This window comes from Pseudopipra pipra, chromosome 6, assembly GCF_036250125.1.
Source record: "Pseudopipra pipra isolate bDixPip1 chromosome 6, bDixPip1.hap1, whole genome shotgun sequence".
NCBI classification, from domain to species: domain Eukaryota; kingdom Metazoa; phylum Chordata; class Aves; order Passeriformes; family Pipridae; genus Pseudopipra; species Pseudopipra pipra.
Genome location: NC_087554.1, coordinates 35,014,364 through 35,037,437, shown reverse-complemented (window position 1 = coordinate 35,037,437; position 23,074 = coordinate 35,014,364). Strand labels below are relative to the sequence as shown.

General features: G+C 36.0%; 1 protein-coding gene and 1 long non-coding RNA gene across 2 annotated transcripts in view; one reads left to right on the top strand and one right to left on the bottom strand.

Moving 5' to 3' along the window:
- The window catches only part of AQR (aquarius intron-binding spliceosomal factor), a 68,062-nt gene that overhangs the window by 23,104 nt on the left and 21,884 nt on the right, over positions 1 to 23,074 (bottom strand). The window contains exons 7-22 of the mRNA XM_064658508.1: positions 21,654 to 21,794; positions 19,995 to 20,063; positions 19,416 to 19,516; positions 18,661 to 18,737; positions 17,380 to 17,444; positions 15,339 to 15,455; positions 13,864 to 13,977; positions 13,040 to 13,143; positions 12,262 to 12,364; positions 11,377 to 11,497; positions 8,769 to 8,910; positions 7,842 to 8,020; positions 6,798 to 6,965; positions 6,215 to 6,384; positions 1,781 to 2,022; positions 111 to 254 (exon numbers count right to left, since the gene is read on the bottom strand). Coding sequence (XP_064514578.1) covers positions 111 to 254; positions 1,781 to 2,022; positions 6,215 to 6,384; positions 6,798 to 6,965; positions 7,842 to 8,020; positions 8,769 to 8,910; positions 11,377 to 11,497; positions 12,262 to 12,364; positions 13,040 to 13,143; positions 13,864 to 13,977; positions 15,339 to 15,455; positions 17,380 to 17,444; positions 18,661 to 18,737; positions 19,416 to 19,516; positions 19,995 to 20,063; positions 21,654 to 21,794 — 2,057 coding nt within the window. The remainder of the gene's footprint in view (positions 1 to 110; positions 255 to 1,780; positions 2,023 to 6,214; positions 6,385 to 6,797; positions 6,966 to 7,841; positions 8,021 to 8,768; positions 8,911 to 11,376; positions 11,498 to 12,261; positions 12,365 to 13,039; positions 13,144 to 13,863; positions 13,978 to 15,338; positions 15,456 to 17,379; positions 17,445 to 18,660; positions 18,738 to 19,415; positions 19,517 to 19,994; positions 20,064 to 21,653; positions 21,795 to 23,074) is intronic.
- The window catches only part of LOC135415952 (uncharacterized), a 43,354-nt gene that overhangs the window by 7,463 nt on the left and 12,817 nt on the right, over positions 1 to 23,074 (top strand). The window contains exon 3 of the long non-coding RNA XR_010431359.1: positions 15,374 to 15,499. This is a non-coding gene — a long non-coding RNA (uncharacterized LOC135415952). The remainder of the gene's footprint in view (positions 1 to 15,373; positions 15,500 to 23,074) is intronic.

Sequence of the window (23,074 nt, the reverse complement as noted above, 5' to 3'; positions counted from 1 at the left end):
GGGATAATAGAATAGTTTCATTTAAATATAAAACAAATCAGTCTCATTTCTGAATATGAACTGCTATGCATGTGTTATTATTTTAAAATAAGTTCTCATCCATTTATTACCGTTTTGGTTGATTATATGGATACGGTCCCCTGTTTGGAATGACATGAGGCTCTACAATCAGTGTTTTAGCTTCTTCAGAGTTTTCTTCATTTCCATCTTCTTTTCTTTTTGTTCCTTTACCTCCCTTTATTGGGAAAGTTATCCTGTAACACATAACTTAAGGTTACACTTAAATGTGTTTAATACAACACAGACTGTCTTAAAAGTTTATACAGAAATATTTCTTTATCACCATTAAGACAAACTTTCACACAAAAAGGAAACAAGTGCTGCAAATACTTGCAGCAGCAAATACTTGCTGCAAATACTTTGCAAATACAAAAACCAAGTACTAATGAGGATAAAGAAATTACAAATAAACTGATGAAGCTGATTAGACAAAAAGTATGTCAAAAGCACTATTTTCATAGCTTGAAATCCAGGAGCCAGAGCCAGAGCCAGCTGGAAAAAGATGTGTAAATGTTCTAAATTGCCCCAAAACATGAAGCCTTTTATCCTCCCATTTCAATTTTTTATAGCCGTCTGTATATGTTAGCAAGCTTCTCTAATTCAGAAACAAATCACAGGTGAAGGAATCTCAATGCCTATTCAACTATCTCCAGACAAAAATGAAGATATCTGTAACAGTAAATCTCTTAAGTTTCTTTACAGGACAAATGCAGCAGTACAAAGAGCAATAGCTCTTCATAAAGAGCAAAATCTGTCTTAATCTACGAACTGAAAATGAACACTAAATCATTGAGGAAAATTGTGAGATCTTTTCTTGATAACTTCAGACTACTTTTATATCATTATATAGTGTTAGTGCCTTCTCCATACAAATTCTTCAAGCAGTGTTTCCAAAAAAAGCATGGAAGATTACCTCCATGCTTTTCAAGATTCAATTTAGCCATGATAAAAGATGGAATGGTGCACGGGAAAGACATCTTTTCCCACCCCAACTCCATTCCTCCAAAAGGAAACATATTTCACTTCTCATTAACTTATAAGTGAGAAAAAGATACAGTTTCTTTAGCTGAAGAACCTGTTCTCAAATACTGTGCATTGTGAAACTCAGTTGCCAAAGTTCAAGGAGGTGCACCAGGAGAGACAGAACTGTCGAATCTCCAAATAGCACCACCGAAACAAAACGTGTAGATGACACTTAGCTGTCACAAAGGCAGGCATCTTATTTCAGAAACCATTTCTAAAATAAAATAAGCAATATGGGATTTCAGACTTAACCCCTTGTTTTGTGTGAATGGTGTTTCCAAAAGATCAAATTTTAACTGATGTTGAAATTCCTGTTCTTTGCTTGCTTTAATGAGACATATAAGGAAAATATGTAATTAAAATTCTTTAGGCTGACCTTGAGGAGGCTAGATAACATAATGCAGAAGTGAATACTACAGAAGTGAATACTACGTGTCTTGATTCTATCTCCTACTTTTGCTTCTCCCATATATTCCATAGGCTGATCTACAAGCAATGCTCTGATGCATTTTTGTACAAAATAGAACAGAAGCTGGTCTTGAGCCTACCTGTAGTACGGTTAACTCTGTCATGTAACTGTCTAAGTCTTAACATATCTTAAAAGAAAGAGCATCTCCCCTCAATCCCTGAACATAACTTCACCTGACAACACATTTCAGCAAGAATACCCGACCAGTACTTGTAATATTGAGATCACCTGAAGGGAGGTACATGCAGATCTGGATTGTTAACAGTGACTTTAACATTGTATCCAGGAAAGCTAGCTTTTAAGTGATCGATAGACAGGAAAGTGTCATTAAAATCCAGAGTTGCAATCTGATTTGGCATTTTGGAATAGTGTGCACTACTTGGGTCTCCATATCCAAGAATGATGTCATGCAGCCAGTCAGGAACCACACAATCTGTGTTCATCAAATTCCTAATAGTCTCCAGAAGAGCCTGTAAATTAGAAAAAACAGAAAAATAGGACTGGAGAGATTGACTTTTTACCAAGCAAAAATCATACTGAAGACCAATTAAATCTGTTCTAAGATGACAGAATGTAACTTTTTAATTGACATTCTTTAATTTGGTTACATTGAGTCCATATATACAGTGTATATATGCATCAAAACAGCAGTATCAAAACACATAAGCCCTACAGCCGGGCTGGCAGCCCACCCACACCACACCCCTGCAGCCTGTGACTGGCTACAGCACAACTCACTCTGGCCTGGAAGGCACTGACCGGACATCCTGCCTGGGAGGGAAAACTGAACTCTATAAATACACGAGACTCCATGAGATCTTCTCTCTTCTCCCTCTCCATCAGGCACCATGCGAATCATTGAATCTTATTGGTAACTATTCTCTCTCCTTTCTATCTCTCTTTTCTTTATTCCTTTTAATCTGTTTTCTTCTTTTACTCTTTTCCTTCTCTTGTGGGTAACTTAAAACCAATGAACTCTGGTTCACTATAGCTGGTATATGGATTGTTTTAGTGGGTGTTTCCTGTGGAATGGGTCTTTGTGCTGAATGTTTTAGTGAAATACTTTTTCTTTGTTGTATTTTACTCCTGTAAAAACCTTTAGCCAAAATATCTTTTTTTTATCTCACTAAATTAAAAAGAATTTCTCTTAGAGAATAGTGGGTGACTCTTTCTCTGGACACTAATTAGAGGTTATAACGAACCAAAAGGCTTTTAAAGTCTTAAATAAAAATGTAACTGCTCTGGGCAGTTTATAGCTTAACCTGGAGCACAACAATATGCCAGCAAACATGGACACAAATGGATGGCAATCACAGTGCATCAGCAGTCCAGACCAGAATATAATACAGAATCTCCAAATGCCAATCTTGTAAAAGAATAATCAGTCAAATCAAAGTATGGAATTTTATTCTGATAGTCTACATTTACATATCCATCTCCAAAGGGTAGGATTCTCTGCCCTTTTCTTGCTTGAGTTTATCATTCACGGAATCAAGTAATGTGATCATCATCCCTGCTTAGTCAACTTCCTGATTTCTTCCCTTTACTCAGCATCTGGAGTGCTGTGTCCAACGCTAGGCTCCCCAGGACAACAGACATAGACATAATGGAATGAGTGAGAGCTACTAAGACGATTAAGGGATTGGAGAATCTGTTGTATGAGAAGTTGAGAGAACTGGGATTGTTTAGCTCCAAGAAGAGAAGACTCATGGGGTGACAGAGAATTTTATCACTTTGTATAAAAAAAAAGTAATGAGAGGAAGTAAGGACAGTGGAACTAGAGTCTGCTCAGTAGTGCCCTGTAAAAGGACAAGGGGCAATGGACATAAATGGAGATACAGGAAATTCCACTTAAATACATCAAAATGTTTTTACCGTAGGGGTAATAGAACACTGGAACAGGTTGTCTAGACTGGTTATGTAGTCTCCATCAATGGACATACCCAATTCCAACTGTAGAAAGTCACGGGATCTTGAGCAACTTGCTCTACCTGTCTCTGCTTTAAGTAAGGTTTGGACTAAATCATCTCCAAAGGTCCCTCCAGCCTCAACCATTCTCCTAATCTATTCCTTTCAATCTCAAACATGCTGTGAATTCTGTGATAGCCCTTCAAAGTTACTAAATTGAAGGCAGACTAGCTCTTCTGAAGCCTGAAGGTCCTGCCATTCCTTCAAAGGTTCAAGATTTATGGATGGACAAGTTGTATATAAATTAAGAATAAATATTCTTAATAAATAAAATAATAATAATATTCTTAATAAATAAATATATTTTTGTTGCAAACAGAGAACGAGTACTTCTGGCTTAAATGTATATGAAGTATAGCATGATATGTTTGTGCTAAGAAAAGCATGACTTTTTCAGGTAGTATTTTTAAATCTAGATGATTAGTTTCTCAGAGGAAAGCATGAGAAGTATGTCCCTAACAGCTAATATGCTCCTTCTACATCACAAAAACTTTGCTTCAGCTTTTCAAAAGTAACTTCTATGCATGTAAAAATAGTAATATTAGTTCTTGTAAGAACTAACACTGCTGACCAATTGTAGTGACATGGTGGTGTCACCTCTAGCAAACACACTGCATTTGCACTTTCTCTGCTGTCTCACCTGCTTAATTTACTAAGACTGCACAAGAGTTCTCGGCTTCTCTCCTACAAGCTCAGCTTTAACCTTCAAGCTGCCTTCTATCTGCTCAATACATTGTCCAAACTAATCACAGCACTATCTTGTTTTCTTTTATCCAGATAAAGTTAGAAAGGTTTGCAAATGACATGGAAGGCATGCACCTCAACTGGTAGCAATGTGATAAATGTGGAAATACCTTAGTTTATCTTGAAAAATAAATACATGAGACTTGAGTAAAAACCAGCATAGAATGGTTTGCATTGGGAGTTGCCTGTAAATTAACTGCAAGAACATAGTACAAATTGGAAAGCTACACTCACATCTAACAGCAATTCTGAACAAACTTAACCATTCACTGCAGCACTTTCCCTCTTGCTACAACAAAGTATGTATGTGCAGCACTTTCCCTCTTGCTACAACAAAGTATGTACGTGAACGACAACACACATCTATAAGTGCTTGTACACCAATAGGCTTTGGGAGAGAGTACTTTTACTTATAACGTAAAATGAACTTGCCACAGACACACAACATGTGCAACTGGTTCTGGTGAGGTTTTTTTAAATGTATTTATAAAGGACTCTCCATGAAGTACTTTCAATATACCAATCCACAGCTGGATGGCACCAGAATGGTCTAAGCAGGCTGCAAGCTACTGTTTCACACCAGAGACATCTTTCTAGTTAGAGAAAAAAGAAGTCCATGTCTTCCTGCCTGCCTCTATCCATTTACATAGAATTTGCTTCAGAATCCTTTAAAACAAAAATCACTTCAATTATGTAACGCATGATTTTAAGGCACCAAAAGAATGGTAGTTTTTCATTCGTGTTGTATTTTTGTAATGGAAAACTCAAGGAACATTAAAGATTCAGAGGTCTAAAGAGCAAAGAAAGTGAATAAGAAATATGTTTAGGTTTACAAAATTAGGTACCCTCACAGTGAAAAAGACCAACAGTATCTTGTACTGCATTACCAAGATGCCCAGCAGGTCAAGGGAGGTGGCTCCTTCCTTTCTGCTCAGCACTGTTGAGGCTGAATCATGGAATGGTATTTGTAGGAAGGGATCTTTAAAGGTCATCTAGCCCAACCCTCCTACAATGAGCAGATCAACTAGATCGGGTTGCTCAGAACCCTGTCCAACCTGACTTTGAAAATTTCCAGGGATGGGGCATCCACCACCTCTCTGGGCAGCCTGTTCCAGTGTTTCACCACCCTCACTGTAAAATATTGCTTTCTTATAACACTACTCCTTGTACTACTGCTATTAAAAAGTCTGCCTTCCTTAAAGACCTCCTTACTGAAAGAGTGCAATAAGATCTCCCTGGAGCCTTCTCTTCTGCAGGCTAAACAACCCAAACTCTCTCAGGCTTTCCTCAAAGGAGAGGTGCTCCACCCCTCCGATCATCTTCATGTCCCTCCTCTGGAGTCACTCCAACAGGTCCACACCTCCCTTGACCTGCTGGCCACGCTTCTTGTGATGCAGCCCAAGATTCAGTTAGCTTTCTGGGCTATGAGTACACACTGTTTGCTCATGTCAAGTTTTTCATCCACTGGTACCTCCAAGTGCTTCCCTGCAGAGCTGCCCTTGATCTGACACATTCCAATACCCAATAAGAAATTGATCCAGTGACGCTCCCAAAAACTAACAGGTTCTTCTGACTTTAACCTTTTGAGTAGCTACTCCTTTTCCCACCCTTTTTTTCCCATTTTTCAATATTCCTTTCGCTATTACATCAGGTAACAAAAAACACATACGTGCTTAACCCAAAAGGCCAAATCTGTAGGCTTCCTGTTACAGGACTGAAATTATAAACTAATGTTTCATTATATACTTAGGTGAAGGAGCAGTGTTTTGATTTTCAGTTAGTTCAACAGTTATCTGTAGGGGAAGGTTATCACCAGCTGACATGCTGTAGTTTACTAGATGCAATGTTACCTGAAAAGCTTAACTACATGCATCGAAAATAAACAAGTCTCAGTACTGCTGGCATATTCAGACAAACTCTTACCTAAAACTCAAAGAGCAAGTACCTTACCTTGAAATTGTTTTCTTTTGGCTTTCTTCTCATTATTATATTAAATGTCTCATAAACATCTTCTGCTCCATTTTGGATTGTATTGGTCATGTCTTGTTGATACTGGTTTGGGTCTAGAAATACTCTGTATGTTCTGCAATCACCTTTAAGTCTTGGTTTGGGTTCAGGTCCTGTCCGTAATGAAATAGCAAGATTAAAATTTGAATTAGTGCTAAAAGTAGATTACCATTCAAATAAGTGATCCATAATTGTTCGTCAAATGAAATTTAGGCAAATTCACATGATGCAACTAATTTCTGCACAGCAGTAGAAACATTTTCATTGCATTATTCTAACAGTTTCTGAATATAATCTATTTTATTCCTAAAACAAAAACATACTGGATTTATTTAATTAATATAACTACATCAGATTTTACCAGAGGAAACTAGTTAACCTTTTCCGGGCTGCTTATGGAATTTGCTTGGTTTTTTCCAAGTAGGTAATTAATTCAATGAGCATTCCTTAACAGAGAAGAAAGTTAACCACTAAGCTGTTAAAAATGAAAAAATAAAGAGAGAAAAAAAGCTTTGGTATATCATACCTTCTTCAATAACACGCCCTTTCTCATCCAACATGCCCTGAATTTCACAGCCTCTGACATACACCAGACCAGTCTGCTCAACAAAAGGTTGTCGTCGGTCAAACTTGGTGCCATAAGGTTGCATGGGACGTACCGTAATCAAAAAGCAGACATCATGTTTACGCAGACCTGATTCCCAAAAGGAATATTCAGTGATTTGATTGAATGGCATTTCCCTTATCCATTTCTTATATATATATATAAAACAGAATACACTAGGTGCACTAGCTAGGTGCACCACTTCAGTGCAGTGAATTCTGCTGTCATCCTCCTAGATTTTCTACTTAATTAGAAATCTACATTCCCAAACTTGTATCTGCTTATTTATCACACACTCCTGCTTTAGTATTTGCGCTACATGACCTGTAATCACACCATGCAGCTGCAGCTCCAGCATATTTATCAGGTTTCTCTAACAAAAGAGAAGGGAGTGACATTTACTGATAATACAAGTGCATGCCTCTATGCCACTTGCCAACACGGTCAACTAAAGTTCAAATCCCCAAGCAAAAGAACTGTCATCTGTGGATACTTATAAGAAATAGTATTTGGTACCGTCAACACTACATAACAGTCAAATATACTGAAAACTACTCAAATGCACTGGTTTGAATTAAATTAAAGTCTGTTCTCTCCACTTGTGTATGAGACAGATACCTTATTTCCCATACTTTCAGTGCTACATTATTAGCATATGTATTAATTTAAAATGTTAACTTTCCACATTCCCTGTAAAGGACAGAATTCTATAGTTAGTAACTGAATGACATCAGTTACATTCAGTTGCCAACGGACATCTAAGTACTTTAATAATTTCAATCTTCACTTTAGTAAAGTATAAACTTCTTAGACTTGGAATTTGAGTAACTGACTTCTAAATAGTGTATTAGGATTGACATAACTGTACCTTGGATTAAAACCCCCTTTTCCTACAAATAAGATTACATCAAAATGTATTTTGATGAGCACCTATTTTAAGCACTTTTCTTCAAAGAACATAAATACCTTCCCATTCGTCTTTGATGTTATCTCGGACATTCAAATTAATTGTGACATCTGCTCGTACTCGCATGGGCCAGTTTTCACCAATATTGGGCTTTGCCACCTCCACCACTGTGAAAGACACAATGGGTTGTGCCATCCTAGCCCATCCACCAAAGACCACACCTCCATATTCTGATAACCTAAGAAATAAACCCCAAAGTTTTGTTAGTCATTATCTGATAACATATTCAGTTCTTTTTTTAAAGTGTGAAACAATTTACCTCACAGTAAGTTCTAAGACAAAAGCAGAATACTTAATTTCACATGCTACTGAATTAGATTCACATAATCCTGCATTTTAGAACTGATGCATAACACGAACTGACTTATATTTCAAGAAACAAAGGCAACTTATGCTAGCATTATAAAAAAAACAACCAACCAACCAAAAAAACCCAACAAAACAACTCACAAAGTCAGAAGAAAAAGGGAATATAATAAAATGCAACTACTGAGTATAAAAGATAGCACACCAAACGAATCCCTGAAATCTAAAGAGGATTAAAATGTGGCAGATGGCAAATTCAAGAATATTCAGGAACCCCTGTCACAAACCAGAGGAGCTGAGATGGTAAGTTTCCATGTTTTGTAATGTCAGCCAAGGCTTAGTACTTATGGAAAACCAACTCATCCATCTTAACAAGTTGTTGGCATCCAACATACCACCTTTAACCCCCCTACAGGGATACATATCCATGCATCCTCAAAATCTCATCCCTTGGGATGGCAATACCTTATAGAAGGAGTAAGTATAAAACACAGTATCTGTGTAATAATTTTAAGTACAGTAGTTACTATATATTTAGTATACACACAATATCAGTTATTCATTCTCGAATGCACTTTGATTAGAATTGAACTGCCTGGTTTGCAGTTAATAAATATTACCATGGTTTCATCCTACTGACACTATCTTCAATGTCCTGTCTGATTTCATAGGTAGACTCTAAGCGGAAAAGATTGAAGTTCCTCAGCAGGTAGTCATGAAGAGTCAGAAACTGCAGATTCAATTTGGGAAGTGCAAGACAGCCTAAGGGTTTAAGGGTGGAAGAGGAGAGGTATTTGATGAATAAACACAAAGAAGATGAATTAATACAATGTTTCTATGAATTCATACATACATGCATGCATTGTTCTATAACTGCCATAGTTGTTATCCTGCGAGATTCTAAGAACTACCCCTTTTAATCAATATATGCCTCTAAAAAGTACCTATTTTTCGGGTTCTCTCTAAATTAACCTGCACAAGATTGAATGAACTGTCATCCTTCTAGCAGTAATACAGTGACATATTTAAATATTAAATCCATCCCTGTATTCAGACTACAACAAAATTGATTTTATGAAAATCAAATGCAGGGCAAAATAATGGTACTTTGGGAATGCAACAATTAGGTTAGCATTAAATAGTGATGAAAAAGGCTCATTAACTACAAAACCCCATGCATTATCCAACAATTCCCCAATTCCCATGCTTTATGTTTATTAGAAGCCACAAAACCCATTAATGTAGAAAAAAGTTTTAAGTCAAGAAATCAAATTTTAATACACAACTCTTCTCAAAAGTTTCTGTTAATGTTTTAGGTTTTTTACGAGAATGACAAACACAGAAAGATTAGATCTAACTACACAAAGAGTATTAGAACTCCTAGACAGGTCCTGAAGTTTGCATCTTTTTAGGGTAGACTTAGACGCAAATTTTTCACAATAAATATTCTTGTAAGTTACTCATTACTGGACTAATATTTCAGTTCGAAAACCTACATTCTGGACCTGTGAAAGCATCACACTTTTGTAACTTGCAATATTATTGTTGAAACCTTTCACTGGTATAGGTACTACATATTGGCTTTCACATGCACTGAGATACAACAGCAGTGAAGAGGTGACAGAACACAGTAATTTCTATTCTGGAAAGCCTGATGGTGATAAAATACTTTAACACATTTCCCAACACCAAGTAACAAACCCTGTCCTGTAAAGCTAGTTATATGCACAAAGGGCAGAATGTGAAGAAACACCTCTTTAAGGCTGCACAGTATTTATCAGACAGATATTCTTCCCCCACTTCATAAGAGAAAAAAAACCCCAAAACTCCTATCCTTCTTGGATTAAATTACTCTTACTTAAATTTTAGACCAAAGTAATCAAGCTAGTTTTAAGAACACAAAAACCTTTCAAGACCACAAAAGCAAAACTGTTTTGTTTGAAACCAGGATTGGAGAATTAGATTAAAAAGAGAAAGTGTAAACTAAACTAAGAGAAGCAAAATAGAAAAATATTTGTAATAGTTTGACGGCAACATAACTACTTCACAATAGTGCCATCAATACAATAATTGCAAAAGAGTTCACCACAGGAGGAAATACTTCCACCAGCAACCACTGTTACTTGCCAAAATTACATTTCGTGCATTATTAAAAAGTCAGAGCAGCTCATCACACCTGTTTCTGCACTGTGTTGTTTCTCCTCCTCCCTCCCTTTCCTCCTCTACTCTAACACATACATTTGTATCATATCAGTTTGGAAAAATGTCCTTTTTTGCCTATAACTCTGCCTATCTAAAGGGGTCATCTCTTTCTTCTCATTAATATTTGCTTTGCAGAGAATTCATCCAAAAAAACTAATTTATGCTAAGCAGCTGAACTTAAAGCTTATAACTACCCAAAAAACCCTCTGAATCAAAACTACATGGAGAAGGGTATGTATGGAATAGTCACTGCTAAAACCTGAAATATGCTTTATACTACATATTACATATATATATATATAAATGTATATCTCTTTGAAGATATACATTGCTATACAAGATTTCCATATTAATTTAACTCCAAATTAAATTTTTCACATTCCTAATGAAATTTCTCATGACGTGCATTAAAACAAAAATTTTTAAAAGTAGCTAGACAAAAATACATGTGCTGTATATTGCAAAGCTTAAAATTACACAATTCCTTGTTTGCAATACCTGCAGTTTGCTTCCTTTATCATAAGCACATTAAGCAAGAACAGTAGGTTCTGAATTTAAGAGTGCATAAGCCACCCTCTAGCGACTATGTGTACACTTCTACCTTGAAATATGAGTAAGATAATTAGGGTTAATTTCCTCTCATTACCACCCTTTCTCCCCCCTTATACTTAAAAGCAAAGCACAGACAGCAGCTTTTCTGTTGCTGTTTCCAACCTGTTTCACCTTACAGTAACTACTTATTCCTCAGCTGGTAGTATAACACACCTGTTATCCAGAAGCAAATAAATGTCTTTGTGTAAACACAGATTTATTTTTCTTTAAATCCACTACATAATTGCTAACAATTTAATCTCAGAGTTCCTGATTCACAACTGAAGAAAAAACCCTGACCTTACCATAAGATACTGGAAGACACCAAGTACTGCATATAAGTTTCTCAAACAGAATAAACATAAGACATCAGAACTGCCTTTTTTATGCAGCATTTACCATTCTGTTCAGCATTTACTGAAATACTAATCTTACCTTCTCCAGAATAATATTCGGTTGGTACAATATTTTCATCCCAAATAATCTTCTCTGTGGGATAAAGAGGCATCTGGTTGAGTTGCTGAATTTGAGATATTCGTCGCTCATGACGGGAAACCTAAAGAAAGAATGCATTTCAAACTCTAAGTCAAAAAGAAACAATAAAGCTGCTTTTGATCCATAAGACTGCTGGTGGTCACTTGCATTTTCTCTTTTAATATTTTTTTTTAAATTAAATATAATTTTTTAAAAATTAAATAAGTATCTCTCCATGGCATCCATAGGTATCATATCACTACCATCTAAGTCTTAGAAAACTATATGAACAATTTTTTAAGAAATCACCAACCCCAAAATAAGCTTATTAAACAGATTTTAAAAACCAGCAATGCCATTTTAATACTGATATCAGATCAGAAGCCTACACTAATATTGTATACCTTGAATATCCAAGGTATCAAAAGAAATTATGTGCAACAAAGAGTATTTCAAATGGGTTTGAGCCTTAAATAGGTACTGAATACTTAGATCTACTTTAGTAGATTTTTTTAAGTGGGGCAAGAAGGTTGCTAAATAAGGAGCAAAAACTTTTCCAGAACTCAAAACTATTACTAAGACTCTTCTGACTGGCCTTTACTATTACACCAAACACACACATATTAGTTTCTCATGGAAATTACATATATATAAATAGGCATTTTCAAATATTTAATTTATATGGTTTTAAACCCCATCTTAGTATGCCATTTACTGCTGTAACACTGCTGTGGTTTGTGGGTGCTTCAGCAAAATGCCCTAAATGACTACTTTACTGAAGTGTAGTTGCTGGATTTAGATGAGTTTTCAAAAGAAAAACACAAGCAGCAGTAACTATGCCTTTACCAGCAACTCCAGCAGAAACTCCTTTTCGTGGGTCGTGTCTTCCCCTTCGGCCAGGGGCGGCAGGAGGCACAGGTACGACGCCACCTGGTGGAGAACGTTGGAGCTGCACAGCAAAAGGAAAGAAGTTTCTATCACTTAAACTGAAACCAGAGAGAGCACTTGCTGCAGCTTAAAAAAAAATCCAACTATCTGTTTTGATCAGAGGCCAACATTTATGGATCATTCTTTTAAGTGAAGTTTGAGTGTAATGTGTAAGCTGAACCTCTCAACTACAATAAACAGAGCAAGGTATGAATACTTTCTATTGTTTCAAGACAGGTACCTGAAACAGAATCAAACAACAAAGCACACATTGCCTTTGACAATAAACAACCTGCTCACATTTTAGTTACAGCATTTACAATACAGTGGCATAATTTTATGATTTCTGTTGTAGTTCTTGTACAGAACACAGTAAAAAAAAATAAACTAAACAGCTTAGAGGTTAACTACTGCAAGTTAATTACTACTATAACTACTTTAGGCAACCAGCTTATTTTCCAGAATATTAGTTCTTTCTCACATTAATTAAAAAAAAAGAAAAATAAAGTTATTTTTCACTACTAGTGGACTCAAAATCTCCCTGTCTCTCTAATTCAGGAGATGTAAAGGCACCATGACAACTCAGAAGGAACTGATAAGTCATGTGAGAATGCATGAGAAGTCAGAAAGAAAAGACTAGAAATCTGTAAAATTAAATTATACTGAAAACAATTTCAATTTCAACTTGATAACTTACCTAAGGGGTCCAAATAACTTCACCAGTGCATCACGAGTATCTACTGCAGCTACATTTGAGAGTGCAAAGTCATATAACTCCGGGAAATGTGCAAATGCTGCTCTCTACAAAAGACCCATGCACAAAAATTGGATGTAATCATATTAAAGAAACAATTTAGCAACAGTTTAAATGTTCAGATAAAAGCTTCTCCTGATTCATAACATGTTCCACCCCATGGACACTACCACCACAGAAACAAAAGCCAATGAAACACCAACTATTTGTTACTCCTGGATTTCTGACACAGTATCTTTTCCTTACACACCCTTCTATCAGGTCTGTTACTGAAATGAAACGCAATGGAGCAGACATGTAGCTTTGCAGGCAACTAAGAAAAACAAGGAACAAGTGTAATTTGGCCATGCTTCCTTGAATTGTTTTGCTAAAGCTGGGAAAAGTCCTGAAAAGCATATATGAATTTACTTTGTCTCTTCTGTACAAGGGACCACTGTTGCCACATGCCCACTGATGTTGATGAAATGCTGCCACCTACTGCACCACTGCAAGTTCCTACAGCATTCACAGTTCATCTTGGTAACTTCAAGTCCGAAGTGGTGATGTTTTGCTAGAGCATATTATTTAGTCATTGTCACATCCACCACACTGAAGCATTACATGTCTTCAATATGACAGGCAGTCAAGCTAAAACTATTCTTGTAACTCAATAGGGAAAATAAGGGTTTGATTTGGGAAATATCCTTATGCATATTCCAGATGCAAATTAGACTAGAAAAACAAAACCACATCCTTTCCCTCTCATAAGCACTTAATCATCTGCCTACCTGTAGAGAAGTAATTCTGTCATAGTGAATTGTTGTCATCTCATTCTCTGTCAAAGCATTTCCAGTCTGATCATTGATTTCAAAGCCAGTGTAGAATTTAAGCATATCTAAAAGCTAAGACATTAATATAAATTAGTGGATTAACAATAAGAGACACCCTACTACAAACAAAACTACAATTTAAGAGGACAAACAAAAACTCCTCAAAGTTCTAGAAGAAATGGACTAAGGGGTGGTAGCTAAATTTTATACTTGGCTGATGCACAAAATAATTTTGGTTAGGTATCTCATCTGCCAGAGGCTCACTAAGTCACTGAACCCAACTTATGGCTTGCTGCTACCAAATGGGAGAAGTCTTGCTCCCTCCTGCCCCCTCTGATGGCAGCTCTGAAATTCATCCTACCTCTCAATGAGATTATTTAATTTGGAAGAATAAAATTATTCAGATGTGCTGCTGGCTTTTTGTTTCATCAATACTGACCCTCAATGAAAATGAACAACTGCCAGAGATGGGGCACAGCAAGCAGCAGGAAAAGCAGCTCACATGAAGGAAAGGCAAGAGATCTTCAGATCCTGCCATTAAAAAAATATACTAGCTATGACTGAGTAAACTGAAGGACAGTAGTGAAAAACAGCTGCACTACAGAACAGCCTGAAGTCAAAATCAAGAACACAGGAATGCACTAGAGACAACTTCTGCTATGTGTGCAGTTAAGCATGCCAGAAGCTCCATGCTTTTTACACTGTACTTTTAAGAACTTTTCAAGAACAGAACCAAAAATATTACTCTGCTCTTGTGAGACCCCAGCTGGAGTACTGCATCCAACTCTGGGGCCTCCAACACTTGTTGCAACAAGTCCAGAGGACTTGGTTACAGGGCTGGAGGACCTCTCCTAGGACAACAGGCTGAGACAGTTGGGGCTGTTCAGCCTGAAGAAGAGAAGGCTCTGGAGAGACCTTATACAAGCCTTTATAGAACCTACAGGGGGCTACAAGGCAGCTGGAGAGGGACTTTTCACAGGGCATGTAGTGATAGAACAAGGGGGAATGGACTTAAGCTGAAGGAGGGTAGGTTTAGATCAGATACTAGGAAGAAATTTTTTACTGTGAGGGTGGTGAGGCACTGGAACAGCTTGCCCACAGAGGCTGTGGTTGCCCCATCCCTGGAGGTGTTCAAGACCAGGTTGGATAGGGCTCTGAGTAACCTGGTCTAGCAGAAAGTGTCCCTGACCATGGCGAGGTATAGGAAATGAATCATCTTTAAGGTCCCTTCCAACCCAAATTGTTCTATGAAATGTAACAGCAGTCACACACTTAGGTAACTGTAAGAAAGAACTACTGTCTGATTTAAATAAATATGTAGTTTGCATCCAGGAGAAAAGCCTATCTTCAACAAATAAATATAAAACAAAACAATTGTGGCATTCAGAAACACAGTGAATGAAAAAGTCATTTTCAACAACTTTGTATCTCACCTGGCAGAAGAGGTGACCCTCTTTCTCTCTTTTAGCAAGACTAGACAGGTAACAGTGAACAACAAGATGGGAGTCATCCAACACTGTATTGAACCAGCGCCGTGTGGGAAGCAAAGCCTGTGGTAAACAACCTCACGTTAATACAAGCAACTCTTCAAAAGGTAAGAAATCCTGGCTTTTCAGAAATTTTCCATTTCAAGAAGGCATATTATGATATATTGTTGCAGTTATTTGCATATCTAATACCCTAACAGAGGTTCTCTTTTTAAAGCAGAATTTATGTATGCCAAGACACTGGTTTTATGTAGGTAAGCAGCTAAGAACACAGCTTTTTATGTGACTGTGAGCATGGCATAAACTTGCTATTAGTGAGAATTCATCCTGCCAGTAAAAAAAGAAATTAAATACAGCAATTATTCTACAACTAAGTGTCTATATAATGGCTGTGTGCTACAAAAGATATGTCAAACTGCTTCAACATTAAGTGTTTGTTTTCTATACTAATTTCATTAACTTTTAGCTTATCTTTCTAAAACTGCAAACTGTTTCTTCCAAATACGATATGGTATCTCCTATTCTTTGTAAGACTGAAGTTAGACTACCAATTTTTCAGATCTTAAAAAAAAGTAGTGATCATTTCTTCTCAATGTAAATAGCTTAAAAGCTGCTGTATGTAGCAACTGTTGATCAGCATACAATAATACACCACAACTTTCTACGGACTGAATTCAGAAAGCCAAAAAGCATCAAAACGGTGTGTAGAACTAAGATGAAGAAAATAAAAGAATCTGTAGTAGAAAATGTTTATTACTCTGCACAATAATTACAAAAACAAACTCAGAAAACCATAAGAACTCTCCATGGAATCATTACTTTCAAATTATCAAATCACCAAGTTTTGATGGCAGTGCATATATTGTACTATGAAACAGTACTATACTAAAAAAGGCTTCAACGTCAGTAAATGAGCCCATTAACACAGTACATGTTACAAAGGCAGAAAGACTTAGATTTACAGCTAATTTCACATTTGCTTGTTCCAGTCAATTAAACAGACTTCATAACCTGTCTGAATTCTAACCTTTCTGTAATACCTAGTAAGAACCAACATTAAATGTACTGCCTCTTAAGCATTCTGGCTAACTGACAGACTTTAGTCTACCTTCAAATACATATTTTCTCTGTAAGAGTATATTATATACATATTATATACATAAAACAACAAGCTTTAATTTAAATTATTCATTCTATTGCAACTACAAGCACAAACTACTTAAGTGATTTAACAGAGGACAGTTGGACAAATGTTAGACAAGATCAAACCATCTTAAAGTTCTCTGTGATTACTGTTTCAGAAAAGTCTCTTTTATTTCAGCATGCCTTCTAAAGTTGAAGTTATTCTAAATAAGTATCTACTCATGTGAGAAACTGCAAATGAATGCCTTTTATTTTTAATACTGGTTCTGTGATGCTTAAAATTGTCTCACTCAGTACCGGCTGAAAATTTTCACAAAACTTTGCTTTGCCCCCTATTACCCCATAACAAAGCTCAGTCACCAGATCTGATTCATGATTACTTCTAAATCATGAATTCTAGTCAGCACAGAAATAGTTTGCATTTCAGAACTACTGCTGCTTTCTGGGATTTAACCCTATAAGACAAAAGATACTTTAACTGACCTGATATGCATTGGGAAGAACAATTCTGAGTTATTCCTAGCAGATTAAAGTATCACACACTTTAATCAATTGCCAGAATTATTACCACTACTCCAATTAACAAAGTCCTCTTCACTGAGCACTTTAGCATCCTACTTTTGTCTAATAATTCATCTGGCTTATAAATATTACTGGTCAGTTCCCAATGTAGATGCACTGCTATAACCTCCTATTTACAGATGGAAACCCACTATTAAGGAACCATATGCACAGATGTGACATAACCACTTGCTATTGGGAATAAGGCTGTAATAATGACTTTATGCATTAAAGGCCTAGAAAAGTACACCTGGAAACAGGCTGAAACAATTTAATAACTCACCTCAAGGTCTAGCATGAGTTCAATAAACCTTTCACAATAATGAACTTTGTCCATAGAAATAGGACCTAGATAGAAGAAAAAAAAAATTTAAAACTGATCCACACCACGATATATTTACACTTGAACTATTCTTCACAAACGTAATAAATGCTACAAATACAACAGTATTAACTTTTTAATCTTGTTAAAAGCTAACTAATACATTCTTCTCTTTCTGAAACAATCCTTTCTTATATCCAAAATTCTTCTTGTTAGCAATGAAAGAGAGGAATAGAACCAGTTTCAGGAGTGATTTTATCAACTTTGAGAAAACCTCATATGTGACATGCAAAAATGCTTTCTTCCACAGGATATCAACGGCCCATTAAGCTTGTTAAGAACTGTTAGGGCCCAGTACTCAAAAATTTAAAATCTGCAATCAAGGTGTGTGCAAAAGGCCTTGACCATCTTCAAAGGAACTGAGTGGTGACTACTAAGGGGCCTTCAGAATCATATTAAAATACGTTAGTCTGCTCTAATGACTACCTAATTCCTAAAGTCTCCAAAGAACTGTTAAAGTAAATCTTCCTAAAACAGATCTTGCATAATTAGAAAAACAGAGGGGATAAGTATCCTTTCTGAAGAAGCCACAACACACAAAATTTCCCCTTAGAGCTCAGTAAGAGTTGAAGTTTGCCAAGAGTTTAACAGCAAAAGCAGAACTCTGGGAAGTGATTTCATCCAAACTGTGCTGTGTTTAGAGTATAATAATCCTGTTTTCTTAAAAGGCTAACACCTTCCTGTACAAACACTTTTCCTTTCTAAATCAGGTAAGCATATAATTTTGCTTGTCACAATGACTTATAAATCAACTGCAGTCAAGTCTTACAGAATTTCACTTCACTTAGGCTTTTGTTCTTACTGTAAATCAATAGTACTGACAGAACAGAGACTTATAATATGCATTTATATCACCTATTTAAAAAGGCATCTAAGTATGTATGAAATGCTTTAATGCTCTGAGCATACAATAAGGAATATCAGTTCCCAGAAACACTGTTTTTACTAGGTCCATACTGAGCAGAAGGAGGCTGAAAGAAGCTTTCTGCTGTTTCATTTTTAAAATATATACAAATTTGAATATAATTTTTATACGAAATCCATGCAGACAGGCATATATTTCACTAAAACTCCATCTGAATAAGGTCTCCAACCTCAGGTTGATAACCTAAGGACTTCAGCAACAGAAAAGAACTTAACACAGATTACCAGACAGCAAAGTAACATAAGAACCAAAGTTACCTGAGACAGGTATCGTCTTTAGCACAGAAATGAATTTCTGAATGAGCTGTGAAAGAAATCTTCTCTCCCGATACGCTCTAAAATCAGACATATGACGAAAGAATTAATACTCCTTATGTGTAGACTAGAAGTACATTGTAGCTTTAACTAATACAAAGTTAGCTGCTTCAAAATTTACACAATGGTAGCGGGTTGCTCTGAAACACACCTAAACTGTTTAGATGGTAACTCTTCTCTCTGCACTCAGGCACACAGAATAGCAGTCTACATTTTTAGGTACAGTACTGATTAACAACCCATGCTTCTTACTGAGTCAAAGAGAAGTTTGTCACCACCTACACCTTACCATATTGCGACATAAAACCATTGGAACATTTAATTTTGCTGAGATACACACAGATTTATTCAAATATTTGCATAAGCTATATGCTTAAAAGAGAAACATTTGCTAAAGGTCATGGAAAAAACCTAATAACTATATGAATATTCTTTTATACTTTCATCCAATAGCTCTAAGATTTGATATCATAAATTCACTAATCAAATAAAATATAAAGTTCTGTAACAATATTTTGCATAAAGACTACTAAAAAACAAAAGAGCTTCCAAGAGACCACATACGATCAATCCTTCTTTGCCATATTCACACATTTTTAAAAAAACTTTTTTTATTGAAACAATTTATTTTAGCTAAAACACAATGAAAGCAATAAGGGCTTTGGATTTAACACAAAAAAAATGTTTCTGTAACATACTGCATTCTTGCTTCTTCATCCATTTTTGCATCATTTTTCTTAATTAGATTCCAGAATTTTCTTAGTTTTGGTGTCTTTTTCAGTTCATGTTCCAGTCGCTTCTGAAACGTTAAAATGTTATTCAGTCACCAAGAATCCTTGTTTTCACAAGAGATAAAAATACAATCCAGTCTTTTCATTAAAAAAAGAAAGAAATACATACCAAACTGAAATAAACAGTTGTCTCAGACTATTCTCAATAAGTATCATTGTAAAACGAATGTAACACTGCTACAGAGAGTCTAGTTATGGTTAGATGTCAATTCCATTGCCTAATCCCTGTGACCTCATGGCCTTGTCTACAAACTATAAAGAAGCTATAAGCAAAAGGGCTTAGTTTTAATAAAAATTACATAATAATTATTATTACGAGGAAATTAGTAACAAACAAGAAAGAATTTTACAAAGCACACAAAAATGTAATTCCATAGCAATGCTGTAAATATTAAAATTCCTTAACAGTATTCCATAAGAATTCACTTTATAAGACTTGGATAATCCCTAGAAGATTGCTCTGTCAGTTTACAGTGTTATGCTTACAGGTTGTAGAGCCATCCACATCGGCAAGGAAATGAGCTGCTGCACTTGACCTCTGATCAAGTCCACTTCCTGTTAGAAAGTTACAGACAAAAAATGCTTTTTTAAAATTCTTATGTTTTCTGATGTCCCTGTCTTACAAAATAAATCCATGTACATTACCATCTAACAAAAGTATGTTGTTCTCTTAGACTTCACAATTTCCTAACAGGAAACTGCACTACCCAGTAACACCTTCATATTTTAGGCTCTTTCCAGGGAGTCTGTCAGTTCTCAATACTTCAGCAGAGGCCCCATCTGTGCACGTATTTTTAGCACAGAAGCCATTGAGAACTGATGTTCCTTTTTCACCCAATTTTTATTCTTGAACTCAGTTTTCCCACTGTGCTTTCTCTACTTGTTTTTATTCTATACTTTCTCCCCTAAAGCCCTTAATTTAACAAGTTTCTCTCACTTCATCTACACTTTTCCCATTATCTGAAATAAATAATTCTCTCTGTCAGTTCAAATGTGCTCGCCCCAACTCTGCCTGTGATCTGCATCCACAAAGTTTTCCTTCTTTCCTAAACCACTGAAAAACTTCCATTAACATCTTCATGGACAAATACTCCATTCTCAGCATTCTGACACTTTAAACTTCGCTGCTCTTCACTTAAAACACTACTGTGACTATTCTGTTCTGCCTTTCACAAATAAGGGCAGCTTGCAATAGCAGTGTGCTTTTACAAGCACTTTTTCACTGGCCTCCCTATCATGTTATATGAGAAACATGCTCTACAAGAAGGATTCCATAGTCACTATCAAACTATTGAAAATGGAGATGCATTGTACCATGGATACTACAGAAAAATACTACCTCAGTGAACTATACACATAAAGTTCAGGATGCTTACTGGCCCCCACAACCATTCCTAATTCCAAAATCAAATAATTCACTTTCTAAATTTTTTTGTCTGTGAGAATTTTGTTCTTATTTGTGCAGACGCCGATTTTGAATAATACATCCCATGAGCAATGTAAGTAAAGAAAAAGTCCAGTAGCAAGAGTGGTTATAGAGCACTGCTTCATATCACAGATAACTGTAAATTATTCTCCCTGCTTGCTATTTAGGATCTTCAACGCTTTTTTAACTACAGATTGAGAACACAAATTGGTCCAATGCTTTCTTAAAACCAACTCAGGAGAAGTGCAGACAGAAATATTATCTAAGTCTGGTTTCAAAAGTGAAAAACACAGTCTTTCTCAATAGCTAATGGAAATAATTTTTGTGCAATCTCCCAGGCAAAACAGAAAGAGCAAATAGTAAGTCATCTGCTTTTAAGTCTAAAGTAACTTTACAAATATAAATACATTATTTTTTTAAGCACCATTTTTAATACAAAAATTCAATTTTATATATATATATATTCAATTGTGCCTCTAAATTCTCCAAGTGCCAATGCTTCAATTTCAAGTCTCTTCTATAACCTTGTGTCAGAGAAAAGCAAACATGATGAGAGAGATAAAGTAAGAGTCAAAACAACAGGTAAGAGCCCCCCAGTAATGTCTTTTCATTAAATGGGAATTTTGTTTCATCGGCCTCGTAAGAAGAAATTGCTCAAACTGCCATTAACACAGAACAGCATAAACACACTGGAAGTATTACAGTTACTTTTAACATACCAAACTATTGAAGCAGTGATCAAGGAAAAGCAGCAGGACTGTCTGTTCATGCAGAGAGTACTCACTCTCATTTTCAACCAGCGACGCTTCCAGTATGCGTTTGAAAAAGAAAGGAAAGTGTTCTGGCTTTTTTTTGAATGTCTGGGAATAGAAGAGGAAGTTGATTTTGAGTCAGATTGATACAAATAATTTCAATCTTTTCACATAATATAGCTTAAGTTCCCTAAATCCATTTAAATCTATAAAAGAAAGGATTCATTTTCCTCTTTTCATTTATTCTGACTGGGCAGCACAAGCAAAACAGACCAGTGATATCCTCCTGACACGGGATCCTCACGGTACACCTTCTGCATAGTCTCACATGGGTGATGCACAGGACAAACTGAACAAGAAGCACAGGTGGAGTGGACTGTGTTGTGGGAATGTTCAATTGGTGACTGCGCAAAAATATTGTAAAATGTCCCAGGTTAGAAGACAATCAGTAGACTTTGGCTAAAACTATGGCAGTTCTAAGTGATCTGCAAAAAGTGAGCAGGTAAAAACCACTAGAGATTTATTTAATGGAAATTCCATTCAGCTACCTCAGAAGAAAAAGGTAAACTAAATAATCAAGACAAAATGGTTTCTTTACAAGGGCAGTCATGTACCAAATAACAAATTTAACTCATCTGCTTGAAAGGTAACACACACCTGTCACTTTGCATCTAGGACATATGCCAGAACAAAAAAAGACAGACATCATATGAGCCAGTTAGTAATCCTTCATGCTTTGCCAGCACTGAAGTAATGGCACTAGTACTGAAGTAAATGTGCTTCTGAAATAATGCTTGCATAGAATGTCTAACTAGGCTCACATTATTGAGATGTTTGCGAGAAATGGACTGTTCGTAGAAACACAAACATTTCTAAACTATTATTAAAAAAAATAAATCAAAAAAAACCCAAACAAACACCAAAACCCAACAAAAAACTAACCAAGCAGTCTACACAAGAGCAGAATAAGAGATCATTTTAGTATAAAGCAACATATTCACAGGTTTTAAGCACAACATCATTGAAGAATATGTTTCAGTGGTGCCTGCTTATATCCACAGATTAAAAAAATTCTTTTTTTTTCTTTCAATATCAGGGCAAGAACTTCTCTGTAAATACCCAACTTTAGTTAAGTACCAAAAAAGCAAATGCTGGTGATTATTCTGCTATGAGATGCCATACATTAAGGACTTGTGCAATGGGAGGGATCAAGTAATTTTTCATCTGTCCAGTCCTTTCTCCAAAAAGAACTTACAGTTTAAAACAGCATATGAGATACTCCAGCTGAGGCACCATTCCCTTTTAACACTACAAGCTCTGCCTCCTTCTGTCATTACAAGTGAGCACACTGCAAAAGCTCCAACTTGCAGATCAAAGTCAATTCCAGC